The following is an 18827-nucleotide window of genomic DNA, read 5'->3' on the forward strand; positions in this document are numbered from 1 at the left end:
TTTCTTTGAATTTGCAATTTAAAATTTAAATTTTCCACTATAGTGACTTGGTAATTACTTGATTTTTCATTTCATATGAGTTTAGATTACATTTTTAATTCAAAATTTTAAGTAAATTTTAAATAACCATAGCTTTGGATTTCCTTAAAAATTAGCTATAAGCAATTCCATTTTTAAGCACTAAGGGGAAATAGGGTAAATCTAGAACTAGCTCCTTAGATATAGTGGTGTGCTTCTAAATTTACGACTCCTTCATTGATAAGATTATATGTTCTAGTTTATGCAAATAAATTAGACCAAAAATGTCCACACTTGGCTATTGGAAATCACCTACAAAATCCATAAAGATGCTCTCCCATGGCTTCAAAAGAATAGGAAAGGGATAATATATATATTTTTTCTTAGTCTTGGATTTTCAAATACACTAAAATATTCATTCTCTAATGAATTGACCGCATCTCCTTACATTTCAGACTAGTACACATACCTCTCTAACTGGGATATTTCTTTTTCAATGCCAAAAGGGCTTGCAACTTTGAAGGTGTGAGATTCTCCTATAAGTTGTACTCTCTCACCTTTAGACACATATACTTATCTAGATTGTATAGAAACCCATCTTGTATAAGGTACTCAACCTTGTTGTCACATTCTTAATCATAATGTAGCCCTGTATTTATTAAGTGTCTCCTGGAAGTTCTCATTTTTTGTGTATCCTCTTTGAATTGTGCAGAAAAGGTTTCATGTGCAAAATAGTACTTAAACCTATGATATTGGGTGCAAGTGGCCTTGAAAACCTGCCTTTTAACTTGCTATTACTTCTATTCCTATATTTATTGATGATGTTAAATTGTTGCAAAATTAACATTCATATTGTAGTCTCTTTATTGTTGAAGTTTACTATCATGGATATTCCATTAGACAATTCATCACAATAAATCTGATAAAATTAAGCTTAAAATTTGAAATCTACACTATGAGAGTTTCTTATATTTATGGATCTATTAATTATTATTTATTTTGTATGTATGCATTCAAATTATAATTATGTATAAAATAGAGAACAAAAAAAAATTGATAAACCACAATTGATACAAGATATATCCTAGCAAACCCTTTCAAGAGAAAACCTAGCTGGAGGGTGAGGCTGCTCTCCTCTCCTTATTTGAATGGAAAATGGATGTAAGTACAAATAAGTGAGGCATGTGGCTCATGTTATTCTACATTACACAAATCCTCTTTGTATGCTCTATCCATATCCATCTTAGCTACTCTTCTTGTTTATTGAACAAAAAATGCACTCAAAAATAATGGAACCCCTTTTCCTCCTAGTGGATTGGTCATAACACAACCTGATAGCCTACTAATGTTTAGGTCTGATTCCTTCAACTCTTCACTAGAGTTCCAATATTTACTCTTCTAGAGTCTTCTTCATCATGATCATGTGGCTAACCCCTTTTCCACCAATAATGGAGACTGACATGGTATCCTCTCGAACTATGGTGGTCAAAATAGGAAGGTAAACTTATGAGTGGAATACATTTGCATGCATACTTTATTTAAGTAAATTCTTAAGCCATTGGAATTCTATCTATGTGTAGAATAGATTAAAAAGGTGTTTCTCTTAAGAAAAAAAGTTTTATGCCCCAAAAAATGCCATTTGATGCTTCAAAATTCTCCCAAAAGTTTTTAAACCCCAATTTTCCAAACTAGTTCTTGCCGATAAAAATGGTCCTGTTAGCGGATTCCTCCACTCTTACACTATAAAAGCATTGACATGGATAAAAAATAATAATGATCCAATTCAGATTACACCTCCCTATTCTAGGAGGATTTTGGTCCCCAAAAGATTTTCTTGAATGAGGTGAGGAAAATTTTCCTCCACCTTCTCTTGGGTGTACCATTTAGCCTTACCTGGAAGCTGACCTTTCAATCCAATATGCCAAAGGTTATGCTGCCCCTGTCTTGTAGTTCCATACCTCTATGGAAAACTTGTATCTTCTGTCAACTTTTCCTAAGCATCTGGTGCCAAATCCTCTACATAAGGTAGGACTTGTTCCTTTTATTTATCTAGCATGGAAGGCTTATAGAGTGTTAGATTATCTACCTTCACCACTGAGTAAATGTGCATGTATGGGAAGAGGACAAGTATATAGAAATTATCTATCACCTTTTCCAGTATCTCAAAGGGACCATATCAGAGAGCCTTGGTTTTCTTTATAGGACCTTATAACCTCTCATTTTTCAACTGCAACTATACTCTATCTCCCACCTTGAATGATATCTCTATTTTATTCTGATCATGCCTAGCCTTAAATTTTTCCTGTGACTTCTAAAGTGTCTCTTGTATATGTATATGGATTTTCCTAGTCTTCTCAACAATTTTTTCTTCCCTTAAGGCATCCATTACACGATCCTCCCTCACTCCCCCTTGTTGCCCATATCCAATATCCAAAGGTAAAGGAGGAAAATATCCAAAAAAAGTTTTAAATGGGAGCTTACCAATAGAAGTGTGGATTGATCTATTATAATATTATTTTACATGTACAAAATTTTCATCCCAGGTCTTCGAATGCTTCTAATTTTAATTCCTCAAAATTTGCACCAAAGTCTTGTTGGCCACTTTTTTCTTCCTAGTTATCTGTGGATGGAATGTTGTAGACCTCTTCAATTTCATGTCTATCTTATCCCATAATGTAGTCCAAAACAAACTAAGAAATATTGTGTCCCTATCTAAAATTATGTTCCTCGGTATCCCAAAGTGCACCCATAGCTGTCCAAAGAACAAGTTCACTAATTCTTGCCCACTAATGATATTTTTATAGGACATGAGAATACACATGTTTATGAACCTAACAAATACCATGAATAGGTAGTCATGTCCCTTCCTATTTGTTATTAAACCTCCTACAAATTCCATGGAAATACTTTCCCAAGGAAAAGTGGGTATAAGAAATGGATGATATAAACCTTGCTTCCTATTACTAGGCTTGCTGATACAACAAAGCATGCATCCTTTTATGAACCTAGCTACATGTTCTTGCATCTTGGGCCAATAAACATACTTCTTCAAGTTGACCACTATCTTTTGTACACTAATTTTCCCAACAACCTTGGAGGTGTTAACCTCTCTAATTAGTTGCAGTCACTCACCTTAAGGAACACATAACTTATCTAGCCTGTAGACTAACCCATCTTGGAGATGGTAGTCAACTGCGTTATCGCCATTGTGCACAATGTTTTGGCTCTGTAACTGTTGAAACACCTCCTTGAATTCATCTTTTGGACATGCCTCTCTTTATGCATCATGAGTAAATGGCTCCATGTGCATCAGAGTTTCCAAAGTTGTGATATTTGATGTTGGTGGCCTTGAAAACACGTCGGAAAACTTGTTTTTGTTGTCCTTCTTAGACTTGATCACTAAATTAAACTATTGTAGAAACCCCATCCACTTATAATTTTTTACCTCCTGTAGCTTATTCTCGGGTTATATGTACTGTAGGGGCTGGTGATTTGTGTGGATTACTATCTCCTTTCCCATCAAATAGTGTCTCCACTTCCTCACAACTTGTACCAGGGCATACAACTCCTTGTCTTAGGTGTGTTATTTAAGAAATACCCAAAGAAATACTTCAAAATGGTAGCATACATGCCTTTCTCCTTGCATAAAGACTGCTCCTATAACATACCCACTTGCATCTGTATCCACTTCAAAGGGTTGTTTTAGGATTGGTAATGCTAAATTTGGTGCTTGAATGATCTTCTTATTTAACTCCTTAAAGGCCTTATTCTAACCTTTTCCCCATTGAAAATTCTTGCCACTTGTTGTTATGGCATGGAGTGGTGCTACTACTACTGAAGTGTTACTACTACTGAAAATGAGGCTATGAATTTCCTCAAGTACTATGCTTCCCCAAAAAATTTCCCGACCCTAGAAACATTAGTAGGCACTGGAAACTTCGTGATGGATTCGATCTTGCAGGATCTCTTTTCAATTCTCATCCACTTATCACATACCCTGGATACAAAAAATATTGTTGTACAAACTCACACTTCTTGAGCTCTTCTAGTAGATAGTGCTTATTTAAATTATTTAGCACCTACGTCAAATGTGATATGTGTTCCTCCTAGGTAGAAATATATACCAATATATCATCCAAATAGACAATAAAAAATGAATCTATAAAAGGGCACAACATATCATTCATTAACCTCATAAAAATAGTTGGTGCATTGCATATGCGGAATGACATGACTAACCACTCATACAAATATGGCCTAGTTTTGAAGGTGGTCTTCTAGGTCTCTTCTTCTCTAACTCAAGCCTAGTGATATCCATACTTTAAGTCCAACTTGGTGAAGTATTTGGCTTGCTACAATTAATCCAATAGATTAAGTACCCTAAGCAAGGGGTACCCATTCTTGAGCGTAATTTTGTGAACACCATGTAATGTATACACATCCACTAGGTCCCATCCTTCTTTGGCACAACGACGATGAATGACCCACATGGTCATGTAGTTGGTCGAATGACACCTTATTCTAGTAGCTACTACAACTGCTTCTTCACCTCACTTGCTTCTATAACATACTTCTTATATAGCCCAATGCACAACAATAAGGAGTCCAACAATAGTTGGATCTCATGCTCTAATTCCATCTTGGGTGGTATCCCTTTAGGCTCCTGGAAAACATCCTTGTATGCCTATAACAACTCTTCCAATTTTTTGTTTCTATTTCTTAGTACACCTCTTCAGGGATGCCTTTTCTCTGATTGACTCTTCTACAAATTATGTTTCTATTAAAAGTGCTAAAACATACATCTTTCTAGAACTGGTCAATTTCTTATCTTCGTTGGCACTTACCAGTGAAATTATGGACTTACCCTTGTGTGTGTTGATGGTGAAGTATTTTCCATCCTTGATGAGGTAATATTGGCTGGATCTCCACATGGATATTACATCTAACATGAACACATAGGGACTCCCAAACACCACTCCACATACATCAAGGGGAACTACATCTAGTTCTACTTCATCAATAAAATCACCAATGATAGAAAATATAATGTTACACTATTTGGTAAAATTTATATTTTCATCCTTATTACCCATCACAATGGATATGAGCTTGAATGATCATGAAATTCCAATCCCATTTTTTTTTACCAACTATTCTACAAAGACATTTTCTTGTGGTCATGAGTTGAAAAAGCATCAATATTTGTTTTATTGACTTATATCATTATATGGAAGAGTTTCGTATTTTCATTCTCTTCATGATGTTGAAGGATACTCAAATTCACCTCCTTATCCACTAATGTACAAGCGATATTCTCATCCACTTCTGAGCTTATTTCAACCTACTTTTTCAAACTAGTGGCCATGAGATTCTTCTTCTAATTATCTTTTTTGTTCTCTAGGTTAATATTTGGATGAAACTTCTAAAAATTCTTTGTATGACCATCAATGTTACAATGGTTGGAGTCATTGTTAGGATCTTTGTGTTGGTCTATTGTGACTATTTTCTTCTTTCCATTCTCCCTTTCCACTTTTTCTTCCCTTCATTGCAAGCATCATGGTGCTTCTTCTACTTCAACCCACTTGATTTCCCTTTCTTCTGGCCTATGTTATCCAGGTATCGTGCATGTGCACAAGCCTCATCCACCGATCTGGGCTTGAACAACATTACTTTCTTTCATAGATTGTTATGTATACCCCCAAATACATGAGGAGTACATATAGGTTCCTTGGGGAGATACCTAGAATTATGCCTATATTTATAAACTTTGCGGTGTACTCCTATACACTCCACCCCTACTTCTGCCTAAAGTAGTGCCACCAGATCCAATGGTGCTCTACATACTCGACAAGGTAAAATTGTGACTTTATGATGCACAATTCAGTCTGGGACAAGGCTTGGGAGAGACTGCACATTGCGTAGTCTCAACGACCAAGCTAGGAGACTAGCTCCTAGAATTGTGAAATGCGTAGTTGGAGCCAACCTAGGATAACCTCTGCGCAATTCCAGAAGCCAATGCAGAGGCCTTGAGCTTCTAGATTGTGCAGTGCATGCAAGTGAATGTGAGATCCGAGCAGGGGGAGCCCAGATCTATCCCTTGGGAGTGTGAAAACAAGAAGATCTGAAGGATGAGTGAAAATATGACCAAGTGTAGATGTATGCATGTAAAACAAGTGCAAAAATGGATCAAACTGAAGGAACATGAAGCATGTGAAGGGTGTCGCTGCAACGACGACTGTTGGTGCAAAATGAGAAAACTCATGCGACACTTGAGAAAGGCAATCTATAACTTGAAAAAAGACTTCTACAAGCTAAAACAAGTTAAAATGATAGTGGTCGTTCAACAAAACGAGTGAAACATCACAAGCTAAAAACACAAAAGCGACCAAAAAAGCAGCGAAAGGCGATAAAAGCAAACTCACCCTGAAAAGCAATGACAATGCTCCGAAGGCCCCTTGATCTCCTAGGGAAGCTATAGCTTGATGATCGAATGTATAAGTGAGATATAGAGGCATATGTTACACATATTTGAGCAAAATGGAGTACATGACATGTATGCTTGAGATTAAGGAAAACACCGACACTTGGAAGAAACTTCTAAAGATGGAAATGTGTCACCTTCGAGAAACTAATCATAGATCCCTACTTCCTAGGGATGTTTTTTCTCTTAGGTTCTTGCTTTTTGGGAAAACTTCCATGCATTTCCTCGAAAGATTGTGCAATTATGGGAAGGACCAAGAAAATCTCTAGTTCATGCACTAAGCAGTCTTTTGAGCACATCAAGTTCTGTACAATTTCTGGGTTGAGTGCATCTGGGCTCCCTCTCAGGCTCTACGCAATTTCCCAGCTGAAGGCAGGATGTCAACTATCTATATGCAATTTTGGAGCTGAAGGCTCACTTTCTGCCTCTCATGCTCTGTGTAGTTTCCCAGTTGAAGCCAGGTTGCCAACTAGGTCTACGAAATTCGAGAGCCAAAGCTCACTGCTGGGTTGCACTGCGCATTTCCTGAGAGCAAGGCTGGTTTCCCTCAAGGATTGTGCAAATCATTAATGCGGTGCTAGAACCGGTTTACAACCAAGTCAAGAGGTAAGCTTGTGGTTAGACAACAAAGAAAGTAAGCAAACACAAGTTGTAATGCAAAAGAAAAAACTCAATGAAATCACAAGTACTTGGATCAGTGCAAGACAAGCTGCTGAGATTTTAGTAGGGATGCTCCAAAATGAAGCGAAGGAAAAATTTTGGAGGGTGGTTGTAGCCGCTACAACACCTTCCCATCCTTAGGTTGAGAATCCACTGATACTAGTTAAAAATCCATTGAACTAGGCTGGAGCAAGGGGGGATCAATGCCTGTCTTGGAGAGAATGGTATAAAGGATAACGAAGGACCTAGGAGTCAAAGACATTTTCTAGGAGTGCTATATCCATTCTCCACTGCAAATAAGTTTGTATGAGGTGGTTCCCTCTCTGATGCTCATATCCATGGTTAAATTCCCATTGAATGTTGGTTAATGAATGCCAAGATGGTGAAGATACCATGTTGTCCAAACTCACCCATGAGAGAAACATCATCAATTGTAAAATCTCGATAAAAATTTGTAAGAGTTTCCCATCACACAATTGACAGAGCTCTATATTGAATGGCAAGCAATCCGGACTATAGTAACTTCCCATGTAAGCTACATGGTTTTATGAAAGTATTTAAGGAACATGTTTCCCTATCATATTTGCATGGGTTGGTGGGATGGATATGTAATTAAATCAACTTATTATTATTTATTGATAGTTTTAATATAACAAACTAAAGTTGATAATATATCATAATAATAACACATATGTGTTGTAACATAAATCAACATCTACTTTATTTTTTTTTCTAAATTGGTCTACTTCTATATTGATACAAAATATGCTTACAGCGAGACAAAGGCCTCGAGATTTCTAGCCCATGAAACGGCATACTGACAAAAAACGTTTGACAAACTGTCCCAAGGACTTACATAAAGACTAGCTTTAGGACTTGGAATAACTAAAATCCATACCGAAAGACTTAGTGTCCGGACAGTGACCAAAATCTAACTCATAAACCACCTTAGCCAAGACAGTAACCAACAGATAGGGAATGCCGCCCACGCAGGGGAAACCGGCCCTCAAAAAGAGTTGAAAAAACCTGATACTGGGAGCTACAAACATAAGATGACCTTGTATCCTGAGAGGATTGAACAACCGCTTTCGTCAATTGAACAAAACCAAAAAAACGCAAACCTGTTCAGTCTTCATGCTGTGTTGGAGGCTGCTCTTCAATAATGCGGCACCCATAATGATCTGGTTCTTCAAACTCCGCGGATTGACCCTCTTTTCTTGCAAGTTCTTCTGCTGCAGGAGCGCTCGGGCCAGCAAGAGTGGGTGAATCCTGAATAGTAAAGCCCCCAATGTCTCGTCTCTGCTCAGTCACATTCGTCGAGGGAACATTCTAGTTTTCCATTAGCTGGTGCTGAGGAACTCCTGAACCAACTGTCTCTGAACCCCCAGCATGCTCACTCAGCTCAACAGTGACCGAAACAATGAAGGAGGAATTGCCAAGACTACAGAGGAGGCGGAAGCGAGCCGTTTGCGTTCTGGAGTGCTGAGAGCTCACCTCTGACATAAACTGCCTCCTTCCTCTGCCACGCCCACTTCTGGTTGCAGGATAGCAATAAAAACTGAAATTCGAAGCCTCAGACGAAGGGTCCGAGGTTGTTGAGGATGCCTGGTGGAGGACCCGGCCACGAGAGCTACCTCTTCTGCAGCCCATTCTAGTGTGCTCTCTGGGCATGTTGAATTGAGTTAGGGAAGTAGAACAAACAGTCAAAGCGGGGAATGCGCAGTGGCTACAGAGAAGAATTCGAAATGGATAAATTGGAGCATGAAAGCCTGGAAGAGTGTTAGCTCCTTGCACCAGAGCCAGACAATGCCCTAAACTGTCTCTAGCACAAGAAGCGTCAACCTTGCTTTGCCAGCAAGAGTAGATGGGAAGAGTGAAAATGAGAACCGTGCCGAGCATCATTGCAGTCAGGCTATCAAATTGACGCGCCTGAGAGAGCTGCATTAATGCAGTAATAAAGGTTATTGTGTGAACTATTAACTGATGTGTCTTGCAGCTCCATCTGCCTGCGGTAAGCGGCCACGTGCCCTCCCGCCAAGCCATCCTCGTACTACATTCCAGATTGTTCACCCACATCCGGGAGAGAGAAATCCTTTTGCACCAGAGAAGTGCACTCTTTTTTGAGGTGTTCATCATTTGAATCACATAGAGGACCTGAGAAGAATAGGAGCGGCTGATTGACCCCCTGATTAGCCAATCTGTCTGCTACCCTGTTAGCTGTGCACCTTATATGCTTGAAAGTAATGCTGCTGGTTGTCCTGAGCCATTCTTCAATCTGTTCCAGTCTACTGAGAAGCCTCCAGCTTGAGGCAATCTTAGCTGCTGATGTGCCTGATTGAATCCTTGTGGCAGCTGCTATTAAAATTTGAGAATCCCCTTCTACCTCCAGAGGGAAAAAGTTTTCTTGTTCTGCTATGCATATGCCTTTCCATAAACCCTCCAGTTCTGTTGCGTTGTTAGTATCTTTGCCAATTGACCCATGATATATGTGCAATACTGTGCCTACTTCGTTTCTGAAGACACCGCCATAACCTGCCGGCCCGGGATTGCCTTTGGCAGCCCCATCGAAATTCAATTTGTAAGAGTGGGAAGCCGGAGGGGACCAAGTGTGGGGAGAAGCGATGCTGATTGGGGAATTATTCTTGTCTTGAGCTGAAAATGTGAGGTTCAAATTCCATTCTTTCAGGATGAGGCGTTCCTGAGGAGATTCTGGCAGGTCCGAGTCTTGCCAATGTTTTAGAGCAAGAGTTTCTTGCAGATTATGTTTGAGAAGTATCCATAGAGCATCTGGAGGCTTGCTAAGGTTATTGAAAATTCTATTATTTCTCTCCTTCCATAGGATCCAGTAGACAAAGCCCGGGAGAAGGCTCCAAAGGGAATTTAGAAGAAGGCTTTGAAAAGGATGCCGAGGCCAGTTTCTGATGGTGTCCGTGATGTTGCCCACATGTCTACCCGATCTTCTATTGCACTGCTCAGTTTTTTCCCATAATTGTACTGCTAAAGGACATGAATCCAGGAGATGCGAGATGGTTTCTGAGTTAAGATTACAGTTTGGGCATCTGGATGGACCAATAAATCCTCGCTTTTGAAGATTGTCCCATGTGAGGATGTGCTGCTTGCTCAAAAGCCATAGAAAAGTGGAAACCTTAGGCCAGATGCTTGGTTGCCATACCTGATCCCAAAGCTGGTCCTTTGCTGCCTGCATGGGTTGATAGAGAAGCTGGTATGCTTCCTTGGTTGTGAACATTCCTTTTGGTGTGTGTCCCCATCGCAGTTTGTCCTTTTGATCTGAGTGTTTGATTTTCCGGAATTTTAGCTCCTGATCGATCTCTTCATGGGTCTCCCCTTGCCAGTCCGCCTGCCAGGTGCTCGCTAGTCTCTAGAGTTGAAAACCATCAGGGGATTGCTGCTACCAGTACTGATGAACATGGATTTGGTTAGCTTGCTGCATGGAAGCTTTCCATTTAGGTTTACAGAAGAGAGAGGCTAATTTTGGGAGTTGTTGCCATGAATCCTCCCAAAATCTGGCTGTGGTGCCCGAATGGATCTCCCAAAAACTGTGCGCCTAGATAAAAGCACTATGTTGCTTAGCAGCATTCCAGATCAACGAGCCTGGAGTAGATGTACTGATTCTGATGAGTTCTTCCAAATGACTGCCTAGCGCATATTTGGCTTGCCGAAGATGTGGCCAAGGAGTATATGGTTTGGAAATCCAATTCCACCAAATACGGGCTCCCATTATGTTGTTGCTGTGAAGGGGATCCCTCAAGCCTAGCCCACCAACTGATCTTGGTTGACAGACCTCAGTCCATTTGACAAGAGCCCATTTCCTGTTGAGTCCTGAGGAACCCCAGAGGAAGTTTCTTTGGAGATTGCGGATGTTCTTAAGGACCCATTTAGGAGCAGCTAAAATGGAAAAAAGATAGAGAGGCATAGCTTGGAGAACAGATTTGAGAAGGATGAGCCTACCAGCAATATTAAGCGAGCGGAAGGTCCAGGAGGAGAGCCTTAGTTCAAGTTTGTTGAGGAGGGTTCTCCAGGTGGCGTGCTTAATGGCTATGTCCAACAGTGGAGCTCCCAGATAATTCGAAGGGAGCACTGCTATGGGAAAGCCCAATATCCTAGCAATGTTCCTCTGAGTCATGGATGGGGTGTGAAAGAAGAAAAGCTGAGATTTGGTAGCATTGATGGAGGTTCCCGAGGCTTCAGAGAAGAGATTGAGTAGGGCCTTGAAGGCGGAGGCTTCTTGAACAGATGGGTGGCCGAAAAGCATAGTGTCATCAACAAACTGTTGGTGGGAAGTGGGGGGAAGACCATGAAGAGAAATGCCCTTAAGGGTGTGAGAGGAAATGGAAAAATGAAGAAGGCGACTGAGACCTTCTGCCATGAGAACAAAGAGGAAAGGGGAAAGAGGATCACCCTGTCGAATGCCTCTGGAAGGACGAAAGGGTGCAGAGGGTGAGCCATTTAGCAGGATTGAGAAGCTGGGAGATGAGATGAGACTCATAATCCAACGGGTCCAAGTAGCACTGAAGCCAAATGCCAATAACATTTGATGGATATAGTTCCAGCTGAGTTTATCAAAAGCTTTGGAAAGATCTAGCTTGAGAATCATACCTGGCTTTTTTAGAAGCTTGAGAGAGTTGATCACTTCGTTTGAGAGAATGATACCGTCCATTATCTGGCGCCCTTCTACATATCCGGTTTGTTCTGGCGAGATGAGGAGGGGGAGAAGTGGTTTGAGCCTGTTCGCCAAGACTTTGGAGATGAGTTTGTAAATAACATTACACAGTGCTATGGGCCTGTATTTGTCTGGCGTGTTGGGTTCATCTGTTTTGGGTATTAGCGCTATGAAGGTCGAATTTAGGGAAGGAAGGATCCAGTGCATGGATCTTGATTCCTCCACTATCTCCCATACCTCTGTTTTTATAAGCTCCCAAAACGCATGAAAGAAGTTGGCAGTGAAGCCATCGGGTCCCGGCGCTTTACCATCTTTGAATTGGGCCATAGCTTCCTCCACTTCCTGCATGGAGATGGGCTGGAGCAGCATGTTATTGTGGTTCTCCGTGATGATTTTAGGAATATGCCGCGTCAGTGATCGAATGGCTTGATCCCTGCATCCTGGTGGCTCCCGAAGAATATCCTGAAAGTATTTTTTGAATTCCTGTTCCACTTCTTCATGCACTTCTAGTCTGTCCCCTTGTAGATTATTAATGAAGGCAATATTATTATGCATTCTCCTTTGAAGAGTGGATCTGTGAAATTTTTTTGTATTTTTCTCCCCTTCCTTAAGCCATCTGATTCTAGACTTTTGTCGCCAGAGAATTTCTTCTTGCTTCCTTCGTGCTTCGATCTCGGTTGAAAGGGTCTGCTCCTGTTGTTCATAATCTGCCGTTCTTCCCTCTAAAATGATACTCTGTTGTAGTGAGTTCATCTGCTGCTCCAGCTTTTTTCGGTGTTCGAAGATGTTGCCAAATTGGGTCCGATTCCATGATTTGAGAACCTGCTTGAGGTATTTTAATTTTTGTTGGAACTGGAACATCTTGGCTCCTTCGGGGGGAATGAAGGACTTCCAAGCCTCCTTGACAACTGCTTTGAAGTTGGGATGAGAGAACCAAAAGGCTTCAAAGCGAAAGGGTCTATTGCTCTTTATGCCTGGACGCGACCACTGTAGCATTATGGGCCAGTGATCTGAGCCCGCATGAGGCATAATGGAGGCATGAAAGTCCCCTCCTAAGTGTATAGCATTGTCTGATATGAGGAAGCGGTCCAACCTAGAGGCTATATGCTGTGATCCCCTCCTTTTGTTGGTCCAGGTATACATACCATTTGAAGTCTGGAGATCCATTAACTGATTGTTGTGAATAAATTCTTTGAAGCCTATGTTGTCCCCTTCTAGCTTCGATCTGCCCCCTGTTTTTTCCTTTAATGCTGTTATTATATTGAAGTCACCACCGCCAAGCCATAGGGGAAACTGTCTATTCGAATTGAGAGCTGTGAGTGTGTCCAGTAGATTCAATTTTTTTTGTGCATCTTGTGGAAAATATACATTAGAAAGATGGCCATGGATATTAGTCCCAATGAGATGAAATGTGGACTGAATGAAGAAGTGTGAGGCATGAAAGTCTTGAAGGGAAAGTACCTGCGGGTTCCACAAGATTGCCAATCCCCCTGAGGCTCCGGAAGCATCCACTGAGACTGAGCGGCATCCTATCCAAACCTTATTTAGAATCCTTTCCAGTACAGTGCTGTTACTTTTGGTTTCTTGAAGAAAGACGATTGAAGGCCTTTCTTGCTGAATCAAATTTTTTAACATGTTGTGTTTTGAGGGGCTGTTCAGCCCTCTCACATTCCATGAAATTAGCTTCATGGAGAACTATTGGGAAGGGCTTTGAAGAACTTTGTCAGCTTGGGGAATCTACCAGATTCCACCAGCATGTCTCCGATGATTATGGTCCTTTGCAGATCCGTTTTGCGCCCTCGTTTTTTCATCTCTTTCAGGATTTTCTTGCTATCCCAAGGACTACCGGCCTGAATACCTAGACTTTTGTTGTGCTGTGCTTTGGTTAGAACTCCTTCCAGCTTTTCAATCTCCTGGATGGGTATTTTATTAAATTCTTTCTGTCTACATGTTGTTTCCAACGTAAGAATGTCCAAACCTTCCAGATTCACGCTTTCTGTTTCCTCATCCATGTGTGTCGGAGTGTTCTGTTCTTCCTCGATTGTCTTTTGATGAATGCTGAGAGCAAGAGCTGCATCTAATTCCATAGCTGAGGACTGCATGGCATTTTCGAGCTCTGTTTTCTCAGAAGAGGTTGAGGCGGGGAAGCTGGTAAGAGTGGAGGCTAAGATTAGAGATGAGGGTTTTAGAGCCTGGGGGGGGTGTTATAGACATTTTTGTGCCTTACAGCATAGAGCATGAAATGTCAATAATCTAAGGGATCCAAAGTCCCTAAACATGTTGTTCCTACCCCTAGAGGAACAAGGTCAGCAAACCACATCACTTCAGATCAGTTCTCCACTGAAAAACACTCAAAAACAGGTCAATTTTGGATCAAAGCAGCTGCTCCACTAAGCATCTGCGCTGAATGTCAAAAGCTCTATGGTGTACCTGCGCTGCATAGCAAGTGCAACAAAGGCTACCTGCGCTGGGCGTACTTTGACATGTGGAGGAATCTTTTCTCAATGTGCTAGTGCCCAGGAAGCTTCCAAAATGACACTTGGATCAGAAGATTCACCTAATGATGAGTTAAGAGCTTCTAAAACTCCAAGTGGAAGGTAGAAACTCCGAGTGGACTCAAGGACTGAAGAACAACTGGAGTTGAAGAGGACAACAAGTCACACATCAAGCTGACTTATCTTCACTCCAAAACTCTATATAAGGATCTCATCCCATGGGATCTGGAGGCCGGAATTTAGTGCAAAGAATTGCTGTTGGTTTACAGTTGTGAGTATTGGGTGATTGCTTGAGGGAGGTGAAGAGGAGATTTCTTTCCGTCGGGAAGGTGATGTTGGATTGGACCTCTCACGGTTGTATCACCGCCTGAACCTTACTTCCTTATATTAATAAAGCATTTGAGGTTCTTCTATCCGCATGTGTTTCAATGGTGTATTGTCTTACTTGCGTATTTGATTTATGCTAATCCTTGAATCAATTATGAATGCATGCTTCTTGTAGTTTCCTTTTCTTGTCTTGTTCGCAGGATCTCGTGTAGCTGGGCCCGTGAGAAGACTTGGAGCTGGGAGCAAGCGGCAAATAGAGGAGATTGGATCGACCATTTGCGCAAGACATCGGTAAGTGGATCTCTTCCTTTCGTCTCTTGCATGTCATAAAGAAGTAACTTTAGATAGCTTTGCTTCAGCTGTTGCTAAGGAACTATCACCCTTAGAGTGGGATAGGGTCATTCCGTGTTGGATACTTTTCCCCACAACAGGGGGTGAGGAAGGAGAGGGATCTACGAGAGGGGTTTCAGGGTGATCCTCTGAGGTATTTTGAGAGGTTAGAATTTCAAATCTGTTCTGGGTATTAGGTTTACTGGAGCTGGCTGGGGGTGCAGGAGTTTTCTTGGCATGCCGTCTACGATTAGGAACCTTTGTAAATCCTTCCCTATCTTTGTTGGGCTCATTACCTGGGGCTGTGGACTGGAGATTCAGAGGGCAATCCCTAAAAAGATGGCCATGTTCATGGCATTTTCTACAACGAAAAGGGATATGCTCATAGTCTATTGTTTGGATCCATTCAAAATCGTCATGAAATAGACTTACCGAGTCGGAGAGTTCTTTGGTCAGATGCATGAGAACACAGATCCTGGCGTAGGAGGTATATCTTCGGGATTTGGTTTCCTCAGCAGCTTTGATGAATACCCCCAGGCTGTCGCCTATATCCTTTAAGGTCTCCTCGTTCCAGTATTCCAAAGGAAGAGAGTACATGCGTATCCATACTGGAGCCCAACTGAAGTCTTCTTTGTCTGGGTCAAACCTCTCTCTCCATTCTCGAAGGTACAGGCCTGAAGAGTTGAAAAAATACGGGCCTCCCTCGAAGATGCGAGATTTGTCCTCCAAACAGTTGAATGTAGCAGTAAAGAAGCCCTTGGGGCCAAGCTGCAGAGTGACTTGTCCTTTGGGCTTCCATTTGGATGCTATCCATCCATGCAAGGCCTTTTCAGTAGGCCAGAATCCGAGAAATTTGCCTATAAGCGCATGATCCTTCATGTATTGGATCTGGCTATTGATTCTTTGACTGGGGAGATCTACTTTGATTCGTTCTGCAGTCTTCGGGATGCATGTTGCAGAAGACGCCTTTGGCTGTGACGTTGAGGCCTTTTGGTCTGTGCCTTTTTCATTGACAGCTGCAGATCCTGCAGCGGAGTTCCCAGCGGCATCTATGACAGGTTCAGTGTCCTGATCGGTCCGTGGGGGAACGCCTGGATTGTTCAGAGAGTCTGCTCGGCCTGTTTTGTCAGAGGAGGTACTGGTGGGTGGAGGGTGGGATGAGCCCGCCCCTCCCAAGGGCGAAACCATGTTGAAGAACTCAGAAGGAGTGCTGAGACGGGGTCGCCGAACGCACCGAGGAGGCTGGTAATGGGATTAACGATCGAACCCTAGCGCTAGCAGCATGGACTTTCGCCAGAGCTCCCGTCCATAAAATCAATTTCAACATCTATTTTATTGTTATAGGCACTTTTATCTATTTATTAATAAGAAATATTTATTACAATATATATGTATTATACAATTTAATATTAAAGAAATTATGATTATTATCAATTTAAATATGTATTAACATTATATAAAATAATAATAAATATAATATATATTATATAAACAAAAATTTATAAGAATTAAAATTATTTATTAAACATACTTTATCATAAAAATACTTTGAAATTTCTTTAGAATTTTTAAGTTAAGCCATTATCAATAAGGATAATTATTATATGAATATAGTCACTACTCTTTTGGCTAATAGTATTACGGGTATCATTTATTACCTCTACAATATTTTTTTAGTTTGATTTTTCTAATCGATATAATTATGAAAATAATATGATTAAGCTAATATACTTTCCAAAACTATATGATATACTTTTAAAAGTAAGTGTATGTAAATAAATATGGAATCAAGTAGACTTACTATATTTGCCATAACAAACATAACCCCTGAGTTATCACAAGGCCAGTGTCCATCATCTACTTGCATGGTACCCCAGAAGCGTATTGCTCTAATCAATGATGTTCGTATTGCTTCCTCAGTGATGTCATTGCTATTTTCTATTTTAACTTGAGCTGGAAGAGGAGGAACTGGATTTTCTTTGGCCAACTGCAATATAAAAATATTAAGTCAGCAACAAATGAAATTCGAGGTATGTATATGAAATCATAAAATCATGAAAATTTATAGATGGAAAATGAGTAAAATGTTATTTTTAATTTATTGAAACTCATTCATAATTAATAAAAAAATTTATAAAGTATAGTTAATTGGGTTTATTTGAAGTTGTTGTGGTGAATGATTGTTATTTTCTCTATTTATGTTCAATTTCTATAGGTGACATGATGAGCTTTGTTGTAATGGATTCAATCTTTGTTGTTGAGTCTAAGCAAACCCTCAAGGACTAAAATATGTGAATTAAGATGATTTTTCTTTATATACAATGTATATGGACTATACAATGAAAAACAAGTTTCAAATCACACTTTTTTACTCTAAAGCATGTTATTAATGATTGGATATTTAAATTCTATACTAAGGAAATGAAAGGTTTAAGGAGAGTTTAGGAGAATTGATCGCATTTCTAGTTTTTTTTGGACAAATTAGAAGACCTCAAGTTGTGTGATTTACATCCTATAAACATAATCCTCACTTAAAAGAAATTCTATGACAACTCCAATAATTTATAGCAATAATGAAGGATGAATGGAGAATTTTTGATATTAACTGTGAGGAGTCTAATGCCATGTTCTAATTCTTACCAACCTCTAAAAAGAGTAAGAAGGAAACCATGGTATGGGAAAATGAAAATATATGAATGGATAATGTTTGATATTAACTATGAGGAGAATCCCATGTTCTAAATCTAATATAAAACTATAAATGGTAAGATTGAAACTGGTGTGTGAGAAAAGAAAAATATAGCACATCTCGAAAGGACATTGTAAAGGTAGAAGGAAACATTTTAAACATGTACATGGCCTCTTATTTGAAGAAGAGAAAATGAAGTAAAGCCTCAAGAAGAAAGAAATAGAATTTTTTTTTATGGGAGGAGAAAACATGGATATCAAAGAGTATAATAGAATGACTAACTTATAGTGATGAAAACAAAAAAATATTCTAAATCTATGTTTAAGGGAGAAAGATCATAAATACAATTGGGAAAATTTACAGGATGGACGGGATCAAAGCTTCAAATTTCAACGAACTTGCATATCTAAGAATTGGTTTCTTCAATAACCTTTTCTTAGAATCTCTAAAAAGGGACCACATAGTTGAATTATAATACTTGTTTAATTATTCCCAAGATTTATAAATTAAGATGATATGAAGAACTCATGGTTGAAATCTCAAAGGAATACTTCTGAGAAGGATAAGACCCATGGTATTATGGGTGATAAATTGATTTTTAAGCTTTTTATGAGTGAATGGAGATTTATTATTAGTATTGATGGAGAAATCAATAACTTCTAAAAAGGTGTTAGGGGAAATGAATACAACCTTTACAATAATAATGCATAAAAAGGATAGTGAAACTACTTTTGATTAGTAACCTTTAACTTAGTTCTCTATGCAATTCCATCTACAATATTATTTCCAAAATAATAACAAGGAGAATTAAAGATATTAGTGGAATGATTTGGATTTCTTGAGGGGACAAATAATAATGTTGTTGGAGTATCATAGGAATTCTTGGAATCTGTTAAGGTTAAGGAGAGTCCATCAATGATAATAAATATTGTTCTATCTAAATCTTATGACAAAGCTAGATGGTTGTGTTTAAGGTTTGTATTAATTCATATGGGGTTTAACCTTCCATTCGTCAACTAGATTGAATGTTTCATGTCCTCATCATCCTCTATTGTTTTAATTAATGGATCACCTTACATACTTTCATACCATTGAGAGACTTAAAGCAAGGATGGCCTCTATCGCCATTGATTTTGTTATTAGTGG

The 18827-nt window shown here is 39.7% G+C and overlaps 1 protein-coding gene across 3 annotated transcripts in view; it reads right to left on the reverse strand.

Moving 5' to 3' along the window:
- The window catches only part of LOC149229834 (cycloartenol synthase-like), a 403955-nt gene that overhangs the window by 342871 nt on the left and 42257 nt on the right, over positions 1-18827 (reverse strand). For all 3 annotated transcript variants that reach the window (XM_089378753.1, XM_089378752.1, XM_089378754.1), the window contains exon 2: positions 16794-16979. In XM_089378753.1, the coding sequence (XP_089234879.1) occupies positions 16794-16979 (186 nt within the window). The remainder of the gene's footprint in view (positions 1-16793; positions 16980-18827) is intronic.

This window comes from Pinus tabuliformis, chromosome J (assembly GCF_031772625.1).
Source record: "Pinus tabuliformis cultivar Carrire ecotype Pingquan chromosome J, CPIR1, whole genome shotgun sequence".
NCBI classification, from domain to species: domain Eukaryota; kingdom Viridiplantae; phylum Streptophyta; class Pinopsida; order Pinales; family Pinaceae; genus Pinus; species Pinus tabuliformis.